Source organism: Trichomycterus rosablanca, chromosome 2 (genome assembly GCF_030014385.1).
Source record: "Trichomycterus rosablanca isolate fTriRos1 chromosome 2, fTriRos1.hap1, whole genome shotgun sequence".
In the NCBI taxonomy this organism is placed as follows: Eukaryota; Metazoa; Chordata; class Actinopteri; order Siluriformes; family Trichomycteridae; genus Trichomycterus; species Trichomycterus rosablanca.
In genome coordinates this window covers 27,989,690-28,010,091 of record NC_085989.1, presented here as the reverse complement: position 1 = coordinate 28,010,091, position 20,402 = coordinate 27,989,690, and the positions used below count along the sequence as shown (strand labels likewise).

At 38.3% G+C, this 20,402-nt stretch overlaps 2 protein-coding genes across 38 annotated transcripts in view; both read left to right on the top strand.

Annotated features, from left to right (window-relative positions):
* Positions 1-13,652, top strand: part of clasp2 (cytoplasmic linker associated protein 2) — a 66,055-nt gene extending 52,403 nt beyond the window's left edge. For all 35 annotated transcript variants that reach the window (XM_063013795.1, XM_063013641.1, XM_063013759.1 and 32 more), the window contains 12 exons: positions 1,055-1,218; positions 1,347-1,425; positions 4,896-5,039; positions 6,276-6,419; positions 7,691-7,797; positions 7,874-8,021; positions 8,782-8,893; positions 9,755-9,948; positions 10,740-10,868; positions 10,990-11,196; positions 11,284-11,400; positions 12,582-13,652. In XM_063013795.1, coding sequence (XP_062869865.1) covers positions 1,055-1,218; positions 1,347-1,425; positions 4,896-5,039; positions 6,276-6,419; positions 7,691-7,797; positions 7,874-8,021; positions 8,782-8,893; positions 9,755-9,948; positions 10,740-10,868; positions 10,990-11,196; positions 11,284-11,400; positions 12,582-12,671 — 1,635 coding nt within the window. In that variant the 3' untranslated portion in view covers positions 12,672-13,652. The remainder of the gene's footprint in view (positions 1-1,054; positions 1,219-1,346; positions 1,426-4,895; positions 5,040-6,275; positions 6,420-7,690; positions 7,798-7,873; positions 8,022-8,781; positions 8,894-9,754; positions 9,949-10,739; positions 10,869-10,989; positions 11,197-11,283; positions 11,401-12,581) is intronic.
* A 5,101-nt stretch (positions 13,653-18,753) lies between these two features.
* The window catches only part of ubp1 (upstream binding protein 1), a 32,293-nt gene continuing 30,644 nt past the window's right edge, over positions 18,754-20,402 (top strand). For all 3 annotated transcript variants that reach the window (XM_063013542.1, XM_063013544.1, XM_063013543.1), the window contains exon 1: positions 18,754-19,426. In XM_063013542.1, the coding sequence (XP_062869612.1) occupies positions 19,311-19,426 (116 nt within the window). In that variant the 5' untranslated portion in view covers positions 18,754-19,310. The remainder of the gene's footprint in view (positions 19,427-20,402) is intronic.

Sequence of the window (20,402 nt, the reverse complement as noted above, 5' to 3'; positions counted from 1 at the left end):
CACAGCACTGTTTTTGTCTTTCAAAATGGAGCTCAACAGTGAGGTTCTGGGAGTAAAAATTGCTGTTTATTTTTGTCATAAAGATTTAGATATTTAGGGATCACTTTCCTTTATTTAAATGAGATGTGTTTAATTGCCAAAGTGCCAGTAAGGTTTTAGTTTTAGTTAATCCAGACTCAGTTTCAAACCTGACCTGACAAACTGTTTTGGATCCAGAAATACAATTCACATTGCAATGTGGGATGTAAATAGTTTTTTAAATAGTAGTAAAGTATATATCTAGTTGCTTTCATGTGTAGTTTTAAAATCTAAGAATTTTAGAAGTGCTTACAGATAAATAAACAGGACCTTTATTTCCAGAACTGGAGCAAATGAAAAGTAGGTTGGCACTGTTGAGCCCCTTTAAGCTCTTTTGTGATTTTTTCTTTAATGCATTAAAAGGGCTGTGAACACTCACTGGATTATGTTTTTTTTTTTTTTTTTTTTTTTCCTTTTCATGCGTTGTCCTGGGGTGGAACTGTAGAGAGTAAGTTTGGCTGGATTTTATGCAGACTTTTTTTCTTATTTATACTCCATTAAGTCATATTTGATGTTCATTTTAACCACACAATCTAATCTTAATTAATCCTATGCTTTAGGATCAGTGCTAACTGCAGGATTTGACACTAATACACTAATCAATAACAATTTAATATTACAGTAGAAAATGTTTAACAAAATGCATTTTATAGTTGATTCTTTCTCATGTCATTTTGATCGAATCGAATCAGTGGAAAATGTCTGTTTTTTCTTGTGCTTTGAACATTAAACACTTTGATTTACCTAACCATTACAGTTTGTTCTAATCATTGTCATGCTTTGAATGTAGAAAGTATGAAACCACCCAAACTAAATGTACAAAGCATGTTCACAGCAACACCTACTACAATCAACTCATTCATTTACACAAATTAACTTCTGAATGAGTTCAAATTTGCATTAGCTGAGCATGTTGATCAATAGTAAGGCATTTTACAGTTTGACCTGTTGAAATCCTCGTTTGTTTTTTATATAGGTATTTAGCATGTTCCTGGAGACACTGGTGGACTTCATATTAGTGCATAAGGCAGATCTGCAGGACTGGCTGTTTGTGCTTCTTACCCAGCTGTTGAAAAAGATGGGTGCCGACCTTCTTGGCTCTGTACAGGCCAAAGTTCAGAAAGCACTTGATGTCACAAGGTTGGCGAAATAAACAACATGCACATTTTTGTAATAAACAATACACAAAACAAATTGGCCATGTTGACAGCAGTTTCAAAGATCGGTATGTAACAGCAAATGACCTTATCACCCCTGTCTCTCGGTAGGGAGTCCTTCCCTAATGATCTGCAGTTCACCATTCTGATGAGATTCACCGTAGACCAGACACAAACTCCCAACCTAAAGGTAAAGCTTTTGGCTCTTAACTGTGTAAATACACCTCCCGCTTGTTTACGTTATTGGTTAAAAGCATCAGCTAAATGTCATAAATGCAAGTTTATTGTATTTCTTGTAGTGTGCAATTGTAGGGGAACCAGATGTGATTTTAGGTGGGAAAGGTGGGATTTTTTTAACCATGGAGTGAAGGCAGGTGGTCACTTAGTGGTTAATGTACTACATTAGTAATCAGGTGGTCAGACCTCACCTGGATAAATTGCCACTGTTGGGCCCTTGAGCAAGGCCCTTAACACCCAATTTCTTGAATTGTGTTTCGTCACAACTCTGTGCCGCCTTTGATTAAAAGTATCTGCTAAACACTATAAATGTAACACTGTTGGTAATGTGTATTGTCTATGCCAGTATTTAATTCATTTAAAACATGTTTAAAGTTATTACAAAGCTACTTTATCATTTATACATAAAGGAAATTATATGGCCTATGGATGCCAGTATTTTAGCTGATGACTGACTAGTGTGGTTAACCATTAACATTAAGCGTAAATATTAAACATTTACATGCATGATTGATTCCCCCTTCGATGTATTAAATTCGTGCACTTTCTAGAGCAAATACAGTCTTGTGGGTAACAGGCTTTTTTAAGGGATGCATTTATACTGAGGGAATTAAAAGCTGCTAAGTCAGCACAACACTAGATTTTTCCACATGCTACTGATGTGTTTAAATACCGCAACTTCATTTTGAATAAGCTAGTAAAAATTACTGATTAGCCAGCAGCATTGATTTAAACAATCAATTATTAGTTAGATATTTGTTCATCTTTAGATGAATGAGTCTTTAACATGTTCAGTAAAAATTGTGTGATTGTGAGAGCTTAAGTTCATAAGACCACAGTATATTGTTTAAATCTCAATAGCTTTTTAATAGTTTTGATAGATTTCTGTGATTAATGTGAATATACACCGATCAGCCATAACATTAAAACCACCTCCTTGTTTCTACTTTCACTGTCCATTTTATCAGCTCCACTTACCATATAGAAGCACTTTGTAGTTCTACAATTACTAACTGTAGCCCATCTGTTTCTCTACATACTGTTTTAGCCTACTTTCACCCTGTTCTCTTCAATAGTCAGGACCACCACAGAACAGGTATTATTTAGGTGGTGGATCATTCTCAGCACTGCAGTGACAATGACATGGTGTGTTAGTGTGTGTTGTGCTGGTATGAGTGGATCAGACACAGCAGCGCTGCTGGAGTTTTTAAATACCGTGTCCACTCACTGTCCACTCTATTAGACACTCCTACCTAGTTGGTCCACCCTGTAGATGTAAAGTCAGAGACGATCGCACATCTATTGCTGCTGTTTGAGTTGGTCATCTTCTAGACCTTCAACCATTGGTCACAGGACGCTGCCCACGGGGCGCTGTTGGCTGGATATATTTGGTTGGTGGACTATTCTTAGTCCAGCAGTGACAGTAAGATGTTTAAAAACTCCATCAGCATTGCTGTGTCTGATCCACTCATACCAGCACAACACACACTAACACACCACCCTTATGTGAGTGTCACTGCAGTGCTGAGAATGACCCACCACCCAAATAATACCTACTCTGTGGTGCTGGAGTCCTGACCATTGAAGAACAGCATGAAAAGGGGCTAACAAAGCATGTAGAGAAACAGATGTCAGTAATTGTAGACTTACAAAGTGCTTCTTTATGGTAAGTGGCGCTGATAACATAGACACTGTGTGTAGAAACAAGCAGGTGGTTTTAATGTTATGGCTGATCAGTGTAGACTGTGTATTTTGTAATATAATTACAGGCCAACATTTTGACCTTATGATACGTTTGGTTGAGAAGTCTTGAGAACTCTTTTTTACACCAAAACTATCACTCTACTATCAAGTTGCCAACTAACAACAAGCTTTATATACACAAACCTTGGTTGTTTTGTATTTGTGCTTACACAAAATTAGAATTTGATAAAACGGATAAATGTAAGATGACATTTGACCTGCAGCCAGTTGGACAGATGAGTGTGAGTTACGACTCAGTGTACAGATTGACATACTGTACACAAATAATGCAATAAACCCAATAATAAACTAAATTCTATCTTTAAATTTTTAGTAAATTTTATTTTTAGTGTTTGTCCTTTTTTTTTTTTACTTTAATCTTTGTTTTATAAACCAGATGTCTTTCTAGCCTATTGTATTAAGGCAGGTTAGAGAATTGTTACCATTGCATAGCAACAACTCATTTGTTGTGGTACTACTTTTTAGAGGATAATATTGTCAGTAATAGATCATATTTAGTATGAATTTCAGGGCTTTTTTGATTTATTTATTTAAATAACTTTTACTGCTGTAAATAAATTAATTGCTTTTATTGTTGTTAAAAACGGTAGAACACTCAAGGTGGTGTGTTATCACAAATAACATCACGCCAGCCACCAAATCACAGCCGTGATGTTATTCAAAATGACACTCCCTCTTGTGTTCTATTGCTTAATTATATTATCTCAACACCCACCCCTACACACAACCACACCTCATTCATCCTTCATATATTCCGCCCCCAACCTCAGCCCTCGTTCTGCATCGTATTCCGACCAGCATTTTCCAGCCTACCCCTTTCCTTACAGCTGCTCCTCCCTTTCTCGCTGTCTCTCCCCTCTGTGTGGTTCTCTGCGTTATTGATATACTTTCCTCTCTCTCTCCAAAGCCGGGGAGAAGGCGCTGTTGCCAGTACGGGGACAGGGCTATAGAATTGCTTCCCCTCAGAAAGCGGCGGCATGCTTGCACACTAGAGGAACATATCCAAGTGTGGAACCAAGCAGTTCAGGTTAGTGTGACTCAGGGGAAGCAATTCTGTAGCTTGCTGGTTCCCAACAGGGTAAACCTTACCTCCTGTTTGAGCTCAGCCCGTGAAATGTTTGAAATGGTTAAAGCTTAATGAGCTCATAGACTTGGCAGGTTGGTAGATAGTAATTGTCTTAAAATGGCTTTGGTGAGTTTCTAGAAAAATGACCAAACTAAGCCCATGTGTATATCTCTGCTCTGTGTAGAGTGAGATCATTAAGCGCTCGAGTTATCTTACTTCATTCAGTGAACCTCCCTAGCAAAGCAGCTCAGGTTACTAAGTAGATAATGGACACTGTGAGGCTAGGGCACTGGAAGAAAAAGAAGTGTAGTCTCACTTTCTTGTCTCTTTTTCGCTATGTTCTCTGTAAATAAATGATTGCATGCATGACTAGTTTTTGCAAATTTGTTAAATCTCCCGGGCATTGTCCTTTAAGACAATTGTCTTGATTGTTCTGCTGCTGTTCAAATGTTTGGAGCTATTGTTACATTAAACGAAAGAGAAAGAAATCACAGAGGTATGCAGTGATGTTCATGGTAGTTAGATAACAACTAGAACATGCTGATATTTTTGAATGAATATGTTTAGTGGTAATACAAGGCTGATATTCACAGGTGAAGGTGGCAATTTTGAAGTACATAGAGACACTGACGCTACAAATGGAGCCACAGGACTTTGTCAATTCCAGCGAAACCAGACTAGCAGTCTCCCGCATCATCACATGGACCACAGAACCAAAGAGCTCAGATGTTAGAAAGGTATGAGAGAGTATTTCTAAGAACTATACATTGCTTTATTTAGCCACTTTTCACTAATGGGCCACACCCAGAACTGTGGTAAAAGGGAGTGGAAACAAGTATTCAGCCTCTTTTATTTTTATCATTTACTATATTTCCTTGGAACAAATCCATATATAACAAATGAAAGAATAAGCAGTGAACTGCATTGCAGTCATCTGCCTGCTATAATTTCTGTACTAAATAAAGAAGCACAGAGACTCTCACCTAAAATCAAAATAAGGAAAACAGCTTTTTTGCGATCATTCAGCTCGTCATGTTTGGAAAAGCAAGCATTATATGTACAATTCTATCATACCCACAGTGAAATATGAAGGTGGACGCATCATGACATATCATGACGTCTATATTTGACAAAGTCATTCCATCTGCCCCGAATTATTATTAATAATAATTTTTGGATGGCATGTTACTACTATGCTGCAAAAAGCTAACGTTTGTACATACATAATACCTATAAATGCATTCAAACTCCATTTCCAGAAAAATTGAGACGTATAAAAATGTGATTAAAAAGGAGAAACCGTGATTTGTTCATTCTTTTGAATCTTTATTAAACTGACAATAGTGGAAAGAAAAGATTTCCATTGTTTTTACTGATCAACTTTATTGTATTTTGTAAACATGAAAAAACACATTTAGAATTTGATGTAGAATTTGGGACAGAGGTGTGTTAATCTGTGTTCAATCACCTTTTCTATTAATGAAACTTTTAAGTTGTTTGGGAACTGAGGACAATAATTGTTGCAGTTCTGTAAGTGGAATTTCCTTTGGTGGATCCACCTTTTATACCCAATCATGATTCCCTCACCTGTTACCAATTCACCTGCTTATTGTGGAACACTGTAACTTTATAAACTTTTCACTTTTATTTTGCTTAAGTCCTAACTTTTTTGCAGTGTGTTGCAGCATCAAATCCTAAATGTGTTTCTGGTTACAAAAATACAATGAAGTTAATTAATGAAATCATTGGAATCGTTTCTTTCTACTTTTATACTTTTATAAGCATTCAAGATAAATAAGGATTCAGATTAATTTTACTGACACATGTCCCAACTTTTTTGGGGAATCTGGTTTGTACTTTATGGTTTATAAATGCCCTGAAAGTAGTGGTTGAATACTTGTTTCACTTACTTTGTTACTGTTTAGTATGCATTGTTCTAAATTATTGGCGTACTGTGTATTGTTCTATTACAGGCAGCACAGTCTGTGTTGATCGCACTGTTCCAGCTGAATACTCCAGAGTTTACCATGCTTCTTGGCGCTCTACCTAAAACCTTCCAGGATGGAGCCACTAAACTTCTTCAAAATCATCTACGGAATACTGGTGGTGTAGCACCGGTAAGACGCATACCAGCACACACATGCATGCAAAAAGGAGACAGATAAAATAAGGAGCCACCAGAACAGATTAATGCACCCTGACATGAATGGCCATTAAACGTGCATCTTGTTCACAGATCTGAATGCAGATGTCATTTTGCTCATGTTTTATTTAAAATACTAGCCAGTTGAGTTATGTTGTGATTAAAGCCTTTGGCATTCATGTCTCAGTAGTGAAGCCTCTTTAAAAGTTATCTAGATCGTGTCCTTTTATGAGCTCATACTGGATGTGCTGATCACCTACTATGCTTTTTGGCAGATAGACTAATGATCAGCACATCCAGTATGAGCTTGTAAAAGGACACAATCTAGATTAATTGTTTAATTAATTGTTTAATTGGGTAATATACACATTCCCCCTAACATTTCTTAAATTATTTATATAGGGGTTTCCTTTTATTTATTGCATTTTCAGTTTGGGTGTGTCTACACAGTTTATTAGATACACATATAGCAATTAATACATTTTACTAGGCACACCAGCTATATAAGATGACATTTGTTGGTAGACAGACAGACAGACAGACAGGCAGACAGACAGATACTTCATTTATCCCGAAGGAAATTATTGAAATACAGCTATGTGAATTTTGTCTGCCCCCACCCCATAAAGTCTGTCAGTGAAAATAGACCACATTTGAACATCAGTACTGACCAGCTGTTATTTGGGTGGGGCTGAGTTTATATTTTTCTGAAGTGAAATCAAATTAATGAAACAAGACTGCCAAACAACAGTGCTACAGTCTCCTTCTGTTTCAAACAAGGTCCGTCCACTATCAAGCTATTGCAAGTGGACAATAATTGTGAACAGCAGGATTTCTCATCCTGTAGTCTGTGAGCCGTTTGCTGCTGTACTTTTAGGCATAATACTGCTGTAACTCAATGCAGTGGTTGTCAACCTTTTTTATGTTGGCCACAAGCTAGTCAAACATACGTGCATTAATGTATAGGAGCAATATGCCTATATAATTTGTAGGCTACAGATGACCCACGGGTTGCAAGTTAGGAACCCCTGCCTAAATGTATTTGTTTGGTTTGCAAAAGCAACTTTAGTGCACTGTAATGGCACTTTGCAGCCCTGCTGAGAGAAAGGTTGAGACCAGTGATATACAAAATCAGTGATTCTAACAGATCAGTTTTGGCACTGCAGTAGAAGAACATTTATCAACATGCTAAACATGCAGAAAGTGTTTCCCTACTTTTCATTTGTTTATTTACCTGTCTTGCAGGCTCAAGTGGGAAGTCCTATGACACGCCACACGCCAAGATCACCAGCCAGCTGGTCCAGCCCTCTAACATCCCCTACAAACACATCACAAAACACACCTTCACCCAGGTAACATTCACACAAATTTTTTTTTCCAGAGTGATGACACACTTGCATTTGTTCACATGCCATGTTCTGTTTGCAGTGCATTTGATTACGACACAGAAAACATGAACTCTGAGGAGATCTACAGCTCTCTGCGGGGGGTTAGCCAAGCCATCCAGAACTTCAGTGTTCGCAGCCAAGAGGACATGAGTGAACCTCCTCGCAAAAGAGACGGAGACGGAGAAGAAGTAAGAGCAATAAGCAATAATGCTAACTCATAATGTTTAGTGTACATCTGGAATGACAGCAATTTAGAGTTCACTAAAGCTTTAGATGATGGGGTGGTGCAGCGATCTATTACGCTAGCCCACTACCTATGAGTTCTGGATTAGAATCTCAGCACCGTTATCGGCCAGCCGGTTGACTACACTAACATTATTGGCTGTATCTGGGGGGAGCTCTGTGTTTTGCAGCTTTTACAGTTACTAGTAAGCACGTTTATAATTTGACTTTCCTATACTGGTGACTTTGCTTTCGTCATTAAGGTCATAATGCTGCAAACGGCATGAGGTTTTTTGTCTAAACAAAACAATACCTGAAAAAAATCTAAGAATTTTCTACATACAATGCACAGTAAATCAAATAGGGATTCATTTTACCAGGTAGATGACAGTAGTCCATTTTATAACATTAGGTGGCATTAGAATATGGATTCGGAAATTCCATCAACAAACATCAAAAAATGTTTTTATATTGCACCTTAAACTTTAAAGGTTTTTGGTTCTCCCTGTGTCTGTGGGTTTCCTCCGGGAGCTCCGGTTTCCTCCCACAATCCAAAGACATGCAAATGAGGTGAATTGAAGATACAAAATTGCCTGTGACATGACATTAAAATCCTAAAAAAATATAGAAATACACTGCTTTTGCACTGCAATATAAGCTGAAATATTTTATACATAATGTGGAAGAGATTTAGTGATCATGGTGGTTGTTACTGTGTCCCTACAGGGTGCTGACACTGCAGATACTGGTCGGACAGCACTGGATAACAAAACGTCCCTGCTGAACACCATGCCCCTTCTCTCCTCCAGTCCCCGCCCCACCAAGGAATACCAGCCAGGTACTTACTTAAACTTTTCTGCCTTTAGTAAGAGCCTGAAAGGTGTGCTGGATTAAGATGGAAAGTCTCTTAAAGATGACGAGACAAATGATGAGTGTTTTGTACTGTAGATCCAGACAGCAGAGAATCGCTGACTAGTTTAATGGCAGAGGGGTATACTGTTATTGTATTCTCAATATTAATGTCTTACCTAAAGTCCCAGGACACCTAAATATTAGATATTAATTTCCCAGTGACTTTGTGCTTTGGCATATTATTATTATATTTTAAGTAATGTTTGTGTAAGTTTTACTCATTAAAAGTTTAGATGGTTCGTTTCTCCCAAGTGGCTTTCATTAAAACTTAAATGTAACATCTATTAACCTAAATAGATCTACTGAAAGGGCAAAAAAATACTCTTATATATATATATATATATATAATGTATACTCTTTAATCAGTCCAGGATAACCAATCTAACTAATATTTCCATATGATTGAATAAAGTAGCTAAATAATTCTAATGATCCATTAAATTCAAAAAAAATTATTTAGGTTTCTGTGTGGTTACCTCATTTTTTACATTTGACACAAGTAGCATAATCGAGCAATCTTTCATGTCAGCAAAAAGGCACATGTTCAAATTAATTCTGATACGCAGAAGGTCATAAAGGCAATGTTTAGGGTCATGTGATATGCTGGGACTATGTATCATAGAGCTTCATTACACTGAGAGCGTTGCCACATTTCTTGCTTGCTAAGAGATTTTCATCAGATTGTCCAAAATTTGCACTCCGCTCATTCAGCATGGTCCATTACAACCTGTTTCTTTACATGTGTCAGAATGTGAGCTGATTCTTTTCTACAAAATTGTGCCAACAGACAGCGGTGTGGACCAGTCTGAGGTGGTGGCTGAGCTGCTAAAGGAATTGTCCAATCACAGTGAGCGTGTGGAAGAGAGGAAGGCAGCACTGTGTGAGCTCATGAGGCTAATTAGGGAAACCCAGTTGCATGTTTGGGATGAACACTTTAAAACCATTCTTCTGCTGCTGCTGGAAACTCTTGGGGATGGAGAGGTATACATAAAGGATTACGTTCTCGAATGCAAACAGTATTGTTGGTCATTTGGATTTTTTTTTTATACAATGTAAAAGTGGCTTTACACACACACAAGTGCTAAATTACATTAATTATATTAAAACTGCCGGTATCACAGCCTTTATCACAGCCAGACAGATCAGAGTGCAGACAGTCAAATCTGATAGTATTGTACATTTAACCAATAGGTTTATTGTTCATCTGTTTATTATTTGGCATGTTTGCCTGATCAGGGCGCGTTAGGTGATGCAGCAGTCTTTTATGCAACAGTCTTTTATGCAACAGTCTTTTATGCTAGCCCACCACCGATCTTGGTTCAAATCTCAGCGGTACTATCAGCTGACTGCATGTCTATACAGACATGATTAGTTATGTCTAAGGTGGTGATCGAAGCCCTGCGATGGACTGGTGCCCTCACTTACCTTCTTAACCGTTTATCCAATTAGGGTCGCATTTGGTGCTGGAGCCTATCCCAGCTTTTCAATGGGCGCAAGGCACACAGTAGCACCCTGGACGGGGGACTGGTGCCCTGTCGAGGGTATTTCTGCCTTGTGCTCAGTGTTTCTCAGTGGATCTAGAACTGCCATGACCCTGACCAGGATAAAGCATTTGATGAAAATGAAATACATTTGTCTGATCATATTTGCATCTGGTAGTGTTTGTGGATAAAAAAAATCAAGCATAAATGTAATATTACTATAATAATTTATTATTTTTAAAATTACTTTTATTTTCCATAATAGTTAACTTAATAAACATATTTTCGCAGCATGTTATTCGTGCCCTGGCTCTGCGTGTGCTGAAGGAGATCCTAAACAAGCAGCCCTGGCGCTTTAAGAACTATGCAGAACTTACTATAATGAAAACTTTGGAAGCACACAAGGACCAACACAAAGAGGTCAGAGCTCTGAACATACACCTACACCATTCACTGCATTGTACAATGATACAGTTTTGTCTTTTCTTTCACATTTTATACATTCACATAAATCCATTTGCTTGCCTCTGTGTCTGTGTAGGTGGTCCGGGCAGCAGAAGAGGCAGCAGCCATGCTGGCCAGCTCCATAAGCCCAGAGCAGTGCATTAAGGTGCTATGTCCCATTATTCAGTCTGCAGATTACCCCATCAACCTGGCTGCCATTAAAATGCTCACCAAAGTGATTGAGCGGCTGCCCAAGGAAAGTTTGCACCATATGCTTCCAGAGATGGTTCCAGGCCTCATTCAGGTAAAAACGACCCCTACAGGAAGGCTTTAACGATGTTTACATGCGTTGGTTATCTTGGTTCTAACAGTTCTTCACTCTGCCACATAGGGCTACGACAACTCTGAAAGCAGTGTCCGGAAAGCTTGCGTCTTCTGCCTCGTGGCCATCTATGCCATCATCGGAGAGGATCTCAAACCTCACCTTAGCCAGCTGTCTGGCAGCAAGGTAGGCGGGTAACAATTACATCCTCAAAACTACAATGTCCAGGCTTATTTTTTCAGTTCATGTTTTTATTTCATTTTGGTTTTATTACAACTTTATCCTGGTCAGGTTCGCCGTGGTTCTGGTTTACCCGAAATCACTGGACACAATGCAGTAACACAAAAATTGTTGACAATGCCCCTCAGACCTAGCCCATCATGTCTGTATGTAGATGCCCAAGAGGGTTACCATTAACTGGAATGAATGTAGAGGGGGGTGCAGGCCAAAAGGGACTCTAAATTGACACCAAAAATGTAATGTACCTCTGACAACCCTGTTACCTGTAGAACGGCTGCCTAACAGAGGTAGGGGTAAAGAAAGCAAGGCCGTAAAACAGACATGTCTATAAGAATCCATCTCCATTGCTGCCCATAATGGCCCTTACACCAGTACAACTTAAGATTCATATTAGACCCCTAATAATCCTCGGTTTGGTAATGCAAGTCCCCCAGTGGGTCTGGGATTCTGCGAAATTAACCTACAAATCCTAGCTGTTTTTGTTTAAAATAAAGCTGTAGATACATGAATCTAAATTTCCAAAAGTTATTTGGGTATTAAGACAGGATTATTTTGATGTAAGTATAAAACTAAGACTGAATGTTGTCAGCTCTGGAATGGCCCTCTGCAAGATTTCAGTGTGTTTCTGTGGAAATCTGTACCCTTAAAGTCAAAAGAGATTTTGTGAAGTCAGGCACTTATGGTTGACCAGCAACACCAAGCTTGTAATTTATGGTCCAATTCATTTGAAAGGTGTTCGTTGGGGTTGAGGTCAGGTATTTTTGGAGGTATCTAGAGTTTTTTCACACTAAACTTGTCAACTAGTTTTTTATCATGGACCTTGCTATGTCCCCAGGCACAATCAAGCTGTCTCCACAAAGATGAAAATATATCATTGATCACTAACTGTGTGAAAAAATAATATTTAGTGAAACCCATTAAATACAATTATTCGGAGGGGTGTCCACATCATTTTGGCCATATAAAGACTGTATAAAACTGATTCCTTTTTAAAAGAGTTTATTTTGGTCACTATTCAAGTGTTTAGTGCTGCTAAAGTTATTCCTTTTAAAAGTGGATAGTGACCAGATTTATTGTGATGAATATCATGATGCTCATACTCAGTTCTGCTCTGTGTTTTTCTGCAGCTGAAACTGTTGAATCTGTATATAAAGCGTGCTCAGAGTGGCTCCAGTGGAAGTGACCAGTCATCAGATATGGGAAGTCAAGTCTTGTAGCTGAGCTTGCAGGACTTCATGAGGGCATTGGCCCTAACAGGCTTTTTAACATGCATACAAACACTCAGACCGCTACAAATTTACAGGCTTACAGAAACACATACACACACATTTGGACTTTCACTGCTGGACACCCTCCTTCATTCCCTCCTCTTTTACCATCCTCTGAACATCTGAAGCTGACTGAGGTGCAGCGCTGGACTAATCTCAAACATTTCCTCTTAAACCGTTTCACTCCGTAATGTGTAAGCATGTGTGTCTTAGTGGAAGCTGCATCTGTGGTGCTGGTGGCGAGTTTTGTCGACCTGGTGAACTGGTAATATGTACGAAAGAGAAATCAGTTAAGAGAAAAGAGAGAGGGGTAAGGATTTGTGTGCCACAACACAATGCCCAGATCGTTTGGTATCAAAGAGCTTTTGAGGAAACTCAGATTCACTACTGAAGAATCTGATCATACATGTCATTAATGATCCTAATGGCTTCTTGATTGATTATTAACAGTCATATCACTTCATAACACTGAATGGTTGGTTCAGCTTGCTCTATTATATGGCATACTTTGCTTGGCTATATGCATGTCATAATTAAAAACCAACCTTTTTTTGTCTGGTCACCTGCAAGCCATTACAGGTCAGGTGATCCATTTTCATGCCCAAGACTGATGTCACAGTGGCAAAACCAGATGTGATTGATTACACAGGCAATATGTATCTATGTATAATGGAACACGAGTGTTCAAGAAAGTCTTGTTACTCAGAAGCTGCGTCAGTTCTTTTAAGTAGCATAGTGTCGTTCTACTCAGATGGGGAATTTGTAGAAATGTATTTACGCATTTAAATGGAAAAACTGTTGTGTGTCTTTCTCCTCCCTGTAGTCTCACTTTCTCCCATGTGAGGAAATTCTTTCCTCGTTTCCTCAATGCATTTCTAAAGCTATGCTAACAATTAAATGAAAATAAAGAGAAAATGTACAGAAAGAGAACTGCTTGACTTTTATTTACTTGTGCTCAGACTTGTCTTTAGTTATGAGAATGCAGAGGTTCAGAAGAGCCCTGTCTTGGTATAATTACAAATGTGCTTAATTGATCTCAGTCATGGGATGCTGTCATCCTGCTCCAGTCCTACTCACAGAATAAGAGAACTGTATCATAACACAGATGTTACAATCATTATGGATTTATAAAAGTACTGGCATTTTTTATACAATTATTTTATAAGGGCAGCTCAGATTTGCATATTTATTATAAAATATACATATTTATTGTTGGTATGTCAAATCTGTGTAAACCATTGTGTAATGCCAGGCATTGGCTGGTTGGTATAAAGCACAAGTCCTTAAACTCTGGAACAGTAAAAATATGTTATATTGTGCCATGAATTGTGCTTTGTCATCTGATTCAGGGATTTCACAAAACTTCAACATTTTTTTGGGATAAATTATGATGCATGCCATTCTCCCTATTGGCAGATTGTAGAATAATATATATAAACCCACATGCCCTAAAATCACCAAAGGAAAGAAACAAAATGTGGTATTTGTCAATGCACAGTTTTTATTACATTTAATTTATGGGGAAAAAGTAACAAAATATCATATAGCCTTTGAACATGCCACATTTTATGATGTATTTTAAATTTAGTGTGTTACTTTTTTGCATTTAAATGAGCAAAATGTCCATGTAAACAACCATGTAAAAAAGACAAAAGACTTTTGCATAAAACTATACAGTGGTTTACTCTTAAATCAACAGTGAAGAACAAAAAAGTTGTGGTCAACATTATTGATGTCTTGGAAAAAATCCAACATCTTCAGAAATAAGTGGAAATGTAGAAACTTTGTTTCAATAGAACAGTCATTTGAAAACAAAGAAGAAACACAGTATATAACATGGATATGATCACCCTTTCTTAATACTTGGCTGCAAAACCTTTGGCAACAATGACAGCATCCAAACGTCTGCTTTTCTTAAACTTGGGAGAACATTTTGCTCTAAAATGCTCTAATAATTCTTTGATATAATTATTATAACACGTTTCCAGGCCTCCAGTAACTGACACAACAAAGCACCCCCACAACATTATGGATCCTCCACGTTTCATCGTAGGAAGGCTTTCATCATTTTTTAAAGGCTTTATTATATTTTATAGTTTTGTTTTATCTGTCCATACATCATTTTTGAGAAGGATTGTGGTTCATTTATTTAAGTTTTGACAAGGTTCAGTCGCTCTTTATTAATGTATTTCTTTAACCATAGAGCCTTGTTTTGTTAAGTGTGCTGCGTATGGCACAAGTTGAAACCATGACCCCAGATGTCTCCAGCTCAGCCTTAATTTCTTTAAATGTTGTGGGTATGCAGTTTCTTTGCCAAATTTTAAACCACCTTTTGTAGGATTCTCCAATGATTTTTCCTTTCTACCACATCCTGGAAGGTTCTTGACTGTTCCATGAGCAGCAAAGTTATTGACAATGTTTTAAACTGTTAAAGCCAGGATGGAGATGTCTTGTACCCTTTAGACTTGTGCTTATTGATAATAGCATTTCTGGTTTGCTAAGACAGCTCTATTGTCTTTGCCACTGTGAACAAGGACTAGGAAATAAAACCAGCCCCTTTTAAGCATTAAAGCCATCATTCACAGGCTACATACATTCGTGTGAGCACTGAAAGGTGGGGACAGGTAAGTTAGTCTGATTTTGTAATTTGTTTCAAACTGAACAAATGGTGCCAGTAATTGTGTTCTGGCATTGTTGTAAATTCTGTATCCCCTTTTTCTGCCAAGTATTTATTTCATTATTTTTGTGTCTTGCACATGTATTAAACATATGAGTGTACAGTGGGGGAAATAAGTATTTGATCCCCTGCTGATTTTGTAAGTTTACCCCCTTACAAAGACTTGAACAGTCCATAATTTTTATGGAAGGTTTATTTTAACAGAGAGAGACAGAATATCAACAAAAAATCCAGAAAAAAAACATTAAATAAAAGTTATAAATTAATTTTTATTTAATTAAGGGAAATAAGTATTTGATCCCCTACCAACCAGCAAGAATTCTGACCCCCACAGACCGGTTATGTGCCCATGAGGCACACAAATTAGTCCTGTCCCTGTATAAAAGACTCCTGTTACAGAATCAGTTTCTTCTGTTCAAATCTCTTGACCACCATGGGCAAGATCATTGAGATCATTGACAAGCTCCTCCCGTGTAATTCTGGACTGACCTCACTTTTCTCAGAATCATTCTTACCCCACCAGGTGAGATCTTGCATGGAGCTCCAGAGTGAGGGTGATTGACTGTGATCTTGTATTTCTTCCATTTTCGAATTATCGCACCAACAGTGGTCTCTTTCTCACCAAGCTTCTTGCTGATGGTCTTGTAGCCCATTCCAGCCTTGTGCAGGTCTACAATCTTGTCCCTGACGTCCTTTGATAGCTCTTTGGTCTTGCCCATGGTGGTCGAGAGATTTGAACGGAAGAAACTGATTCTGTGACAGGAGTCCTTTATACAGGGACAGGACTAATTTGTGTGCCTCATGGGCACATAACCGGTCTGTGGGGGTCAGAATTCTTGCTGGTTGGTAGGGGATCAAATACTTATTTCCCTTAATTAAATAAAAATTAATTTATAACTTTTATTTAATGTTTTTTTTCTGGATTTTTTGTTGATATTCTGTCTCTCTCTGTTAAAATAAACCTTCCATAAAAATTATAGACTGTTCAAGTCTTTGTAAGGGGGTAAACTTACAAAATCAGCAGGGGATCAAATACTTATTTCCCCCACTGTATTTATTTTTTAAGCAGTGTCACTAAGCACTTTATCTCACATGGTGTACTTAATATTTAAGGGTGTCAGTTATGTTGATCACAACTGTAGGTCAGTCAAGGATAAAAACTGACACTGAGCTGAATGTAAATTTTAGATTATTTACTAAGATTTACGGGAGTATGCATATTTAGATCTCACCACTTTACCTGAAAAGTGGAAAAACATTGACATGTTTGCAGGCCACTTGTTTTAAAATAAAGACTTTAAGCTTATTATATTTAAGGTATGGCACTGTAGCACACAGCACCAGGGTTTGGGACTGTGTCACAAAGGGTCTAGAAACCAGCAGACATGCAGTAAATACATGAAAGAACAAAACCAAGTAGGGTCAAACCTTTGGTTCCTTATAAGCTTTAAATCTAAATGAAATGCCATTATTTTAGTCCCAAATGATCTGTTTTACAAAGTTAGATTTTTCTACGATAAACAAATCTTCCCATTCTTAAGAAATTAAGATGGTGTCTAACCCAAATTAAGCACTCAAACATTATCCAGAATTAGTGTTTTTTTTTCTTAAATCTTGTAATTGAGAATGCAATGTTGGGTGGTTGATTTCATCCTTGTTGTCATCCACTTCTCAAATCTTAGAGAAGGTTATATGCATTAGTAGGGGTTTTGTAGCATGTTTAGAGACTTTATCCTGGAATATAAAAATATCAGGAAACACTTTGATAAGGGTTCACCTGGTTTTGTACGGATGCTTTATTCGTTTGCTGAATTTCACTTTGTAAAGCAAACACTAGACCTAATGATTTCCATTAGACTGCCAGTACCATTATGGATTATCTACTTCTTTTCCAATTATTAGCAGACCTTGTGTTTACATGCGCACTAATATCTGACTATAATCAAACTCTAATCATATAAATGGTCACATTGTGCTTTGAAGGCATTCTTTGGGTTTCTTTAAACATAAATGCATCCAGAAGTAGGAAGCAGTAATGGTCAGTACATACTTTTTTCCCCACCCATTGCTAAGAGGATAAAGTTTAGTGTGTCTTATTCTAAGTATTGCAGCTCGTCCTTTTAGAAATGCAGCCATAAATTCCAGTGTTGTGAAGCTCAACTGCTGAAACCTGCAGTTATTGTGGACGATGAGTCATAAAGGTGCATTTATAATTCTGTGGTTATTTTTGTGACTTTTTAAGAGAATTCTGTGACTGTTTTGTTAAGTGCCAAGTGAAAAGTCATTTATTTGTTATATACTGTCAATAATTTAGGAGTTTCCTTAAAAACAATATAATATTCCTGTTTTGTAACTAATGCACCTAGGTGCAGAGTTTAAGTTTATACCTCCAGTGACCACTGTCTACTGTAAGGAGTCTTCTATGTTCCTTCGCATGTTTTGTGGTGTTCCTTGGATACTCTAATTTTAGCTTCTTTGTCCTCAGGTGTGAGTGAATGGGTGTGTTTGGTAATGACACCCTGCCCTGGGTTTAATCCCACTTTGCTTCCAGTGTTTCTAGGTGGGCTTCAGATTCAACTTGACCCTTATGAGGATAGAATAGAATAGAATGCCTTTATTTGTCATATATACATTTAGGTGTAGAGTACAGCGAAATTCTTTCTTCGCATATCCCAGCTTGTTTAAAAGCTGGGGTCAGAGCACAGGGTCAGCCATTGTACGGCACCCCTGGAGCCGAGAGGGCCTAGCTTAAGGACCCAACAGTGGCTGCATGGCAGAGCTGAAATTCACACTCTCAACCTTTGGATTGAAAGTCCAAAGCTCTACCCACTAGGCTACCACTGTCCTCACAATGAATAAGTAGGTGAATATTAATCATTAAACACATGAATTTTTTCTATTGTTCGAAAACATGCAGGTATGTAGACTGACTACTCTCAACTGCATGTAGGTGTGAGTAAACTGGTAATTCTGTGATGCCCTCAGATGGACTGGTATCTGGTTCAGCAGGTCCGGGTATGCTCTGGACCCACCACGACCATGACCGGGATGAATCTGTTACAGAATATGAATAAACGTGTTATGAAGATGTCACATGTAACACGCCACAACCGAATTTTAAAATGTTACGTCCTGCAACTTTAACAAACTGGCGCTATTGCGTTTACCTTGTATTGCTCAGGCAAACTGTTGTAGACCGCAGTGAAGAAACATGACGACATATGTTCGGATGCTCGCGATTGGCTGAGCAAGTGTCGTAGCTTCAAGCAAAGTTGTGTGATTGGCTACTCAATTCTTTTCTCACCTGTTTTCCGACAAATCCCGCCTACTGAGCTGTGGCTTCTCCTCCCTACCTGTATTGCGACTCAATTCCGCCTTGTTGTGGCGACGGAAGGCCATGAGGTTGTGTGGTTTATAACTGATTTTTATTTATTATTTTTTAACCAGCCTAGGCATGGCGGGCATTATAACCAAAAGAAGCCAGAGGGTTCGGATGGGAGGGTGTAAACGAGCATTTTTTCGTGTGTAATAGCAGTCGAAAACAGCTACCGGGCGGCGGATATTGCTTGAGTGGATGCAATGTAACATTACTGAGTGGACTGTCAACATTGTGCAGCCACTTTGTGCTACAGCGCAAAACTTACACACGCACTTGGTTAACAGACTCAACCGCGTGTATGTTGCTGTATTGACAGAGTCGGAGCATTTAAAGAATACAAGTGAATACAGAGCGATTCGCTGTACTGATCTGAAGAACGAAGATCTCGGTGAAAATGAGCTCTAGCTGCATGGCGACGCACCTGGCATTTGCAGCCATACTGCTAAACATCAGCATCTAGCCTACAGGCGCTGGCTACTCAGCCTTGCTAGCGTGTTCTTACTGTTGGCCCTGTGTTTGGACTCTAGGCACCATGGCGTGGGTGCTGAAGATGGACGACGCTGCGATCGAGTCAGGACTCGTGCACGACTTCGATGCCAGTCTGTCTGGAATCGGACAGGAGCTCGGGGCTGGAGCATACAGCATGAGGTACTGAGTAAATACGATTTAGCCTCGAGTTTAGCCAGAACTGTGACCGCCTTTCCTCCCGAATTACTACATACGTTTATAGAATTGCACAACTGAGATCACAAAACGTCCAAACAGCAACGATGGTGTGTTTGTTTTGAAAACGTCAAGTGGCTGACTAGCTCATCATAACTGAATGGTGTTGCTGTTCCAACACCCAGCAAAAACTGGCTTCAGTTCTAAAACTGGCCCTGTGTCTTCTGCAACCAGTTAAACTACTGAAGACATCTGTGTTTATATTGACTTTTATATTATTTTTACATTAGTAAACTCGGTCCAGTTTGATTTTAGAAGTGCACTGGTCAAAATGGAAATGAAAACCATTGTAAATTATAGTCGATGATAGTCAGAGAGTCTAATGTTTGTAACTAATATTAGTTAACATAACATAACAATAATACAGAATTGCATTAAGAAACAACATCTAAAACATCTGTTTACATTCCTTAAGCTATTCACAACCCTTGACTTGACCCAGAATGATCTTCACTTGAAATGGAAACATGGCTAAGTGATGATACAATAGATGCAGGAGCAAAATACATCTCTTACTGTAGTTCATCTTGTAACCACTAGAGCCCCATGCACTTAAGACTATCAGCTAATCAACTATGTTAAAGTTGAAGAAAATTAGGGATTTTAAGACTTGTTTGTCATGTTTTGTAATGTCTGTTTGTAGTATCCCCATCCATATGGTTAAAAGTCTGGAGCTTCTTAGCTGTCCGTTAAACTACTGATAATGACAAAAGAAGCTCAGTGGAAACTTGGTCCTTTTGACTTTCTGCTCTTTGCTGTGTTGTGGGTTTGATTTTGGAATGAATCTAACTGCCAATTTTACCAATCAGTCTACTGAAATCTCTTGTGTACAAAAGTACCATTTTCTGTGGAATTAATAAGGGAAGCTGGGAATTTATAGACGTTTACCATCTAATCTGAT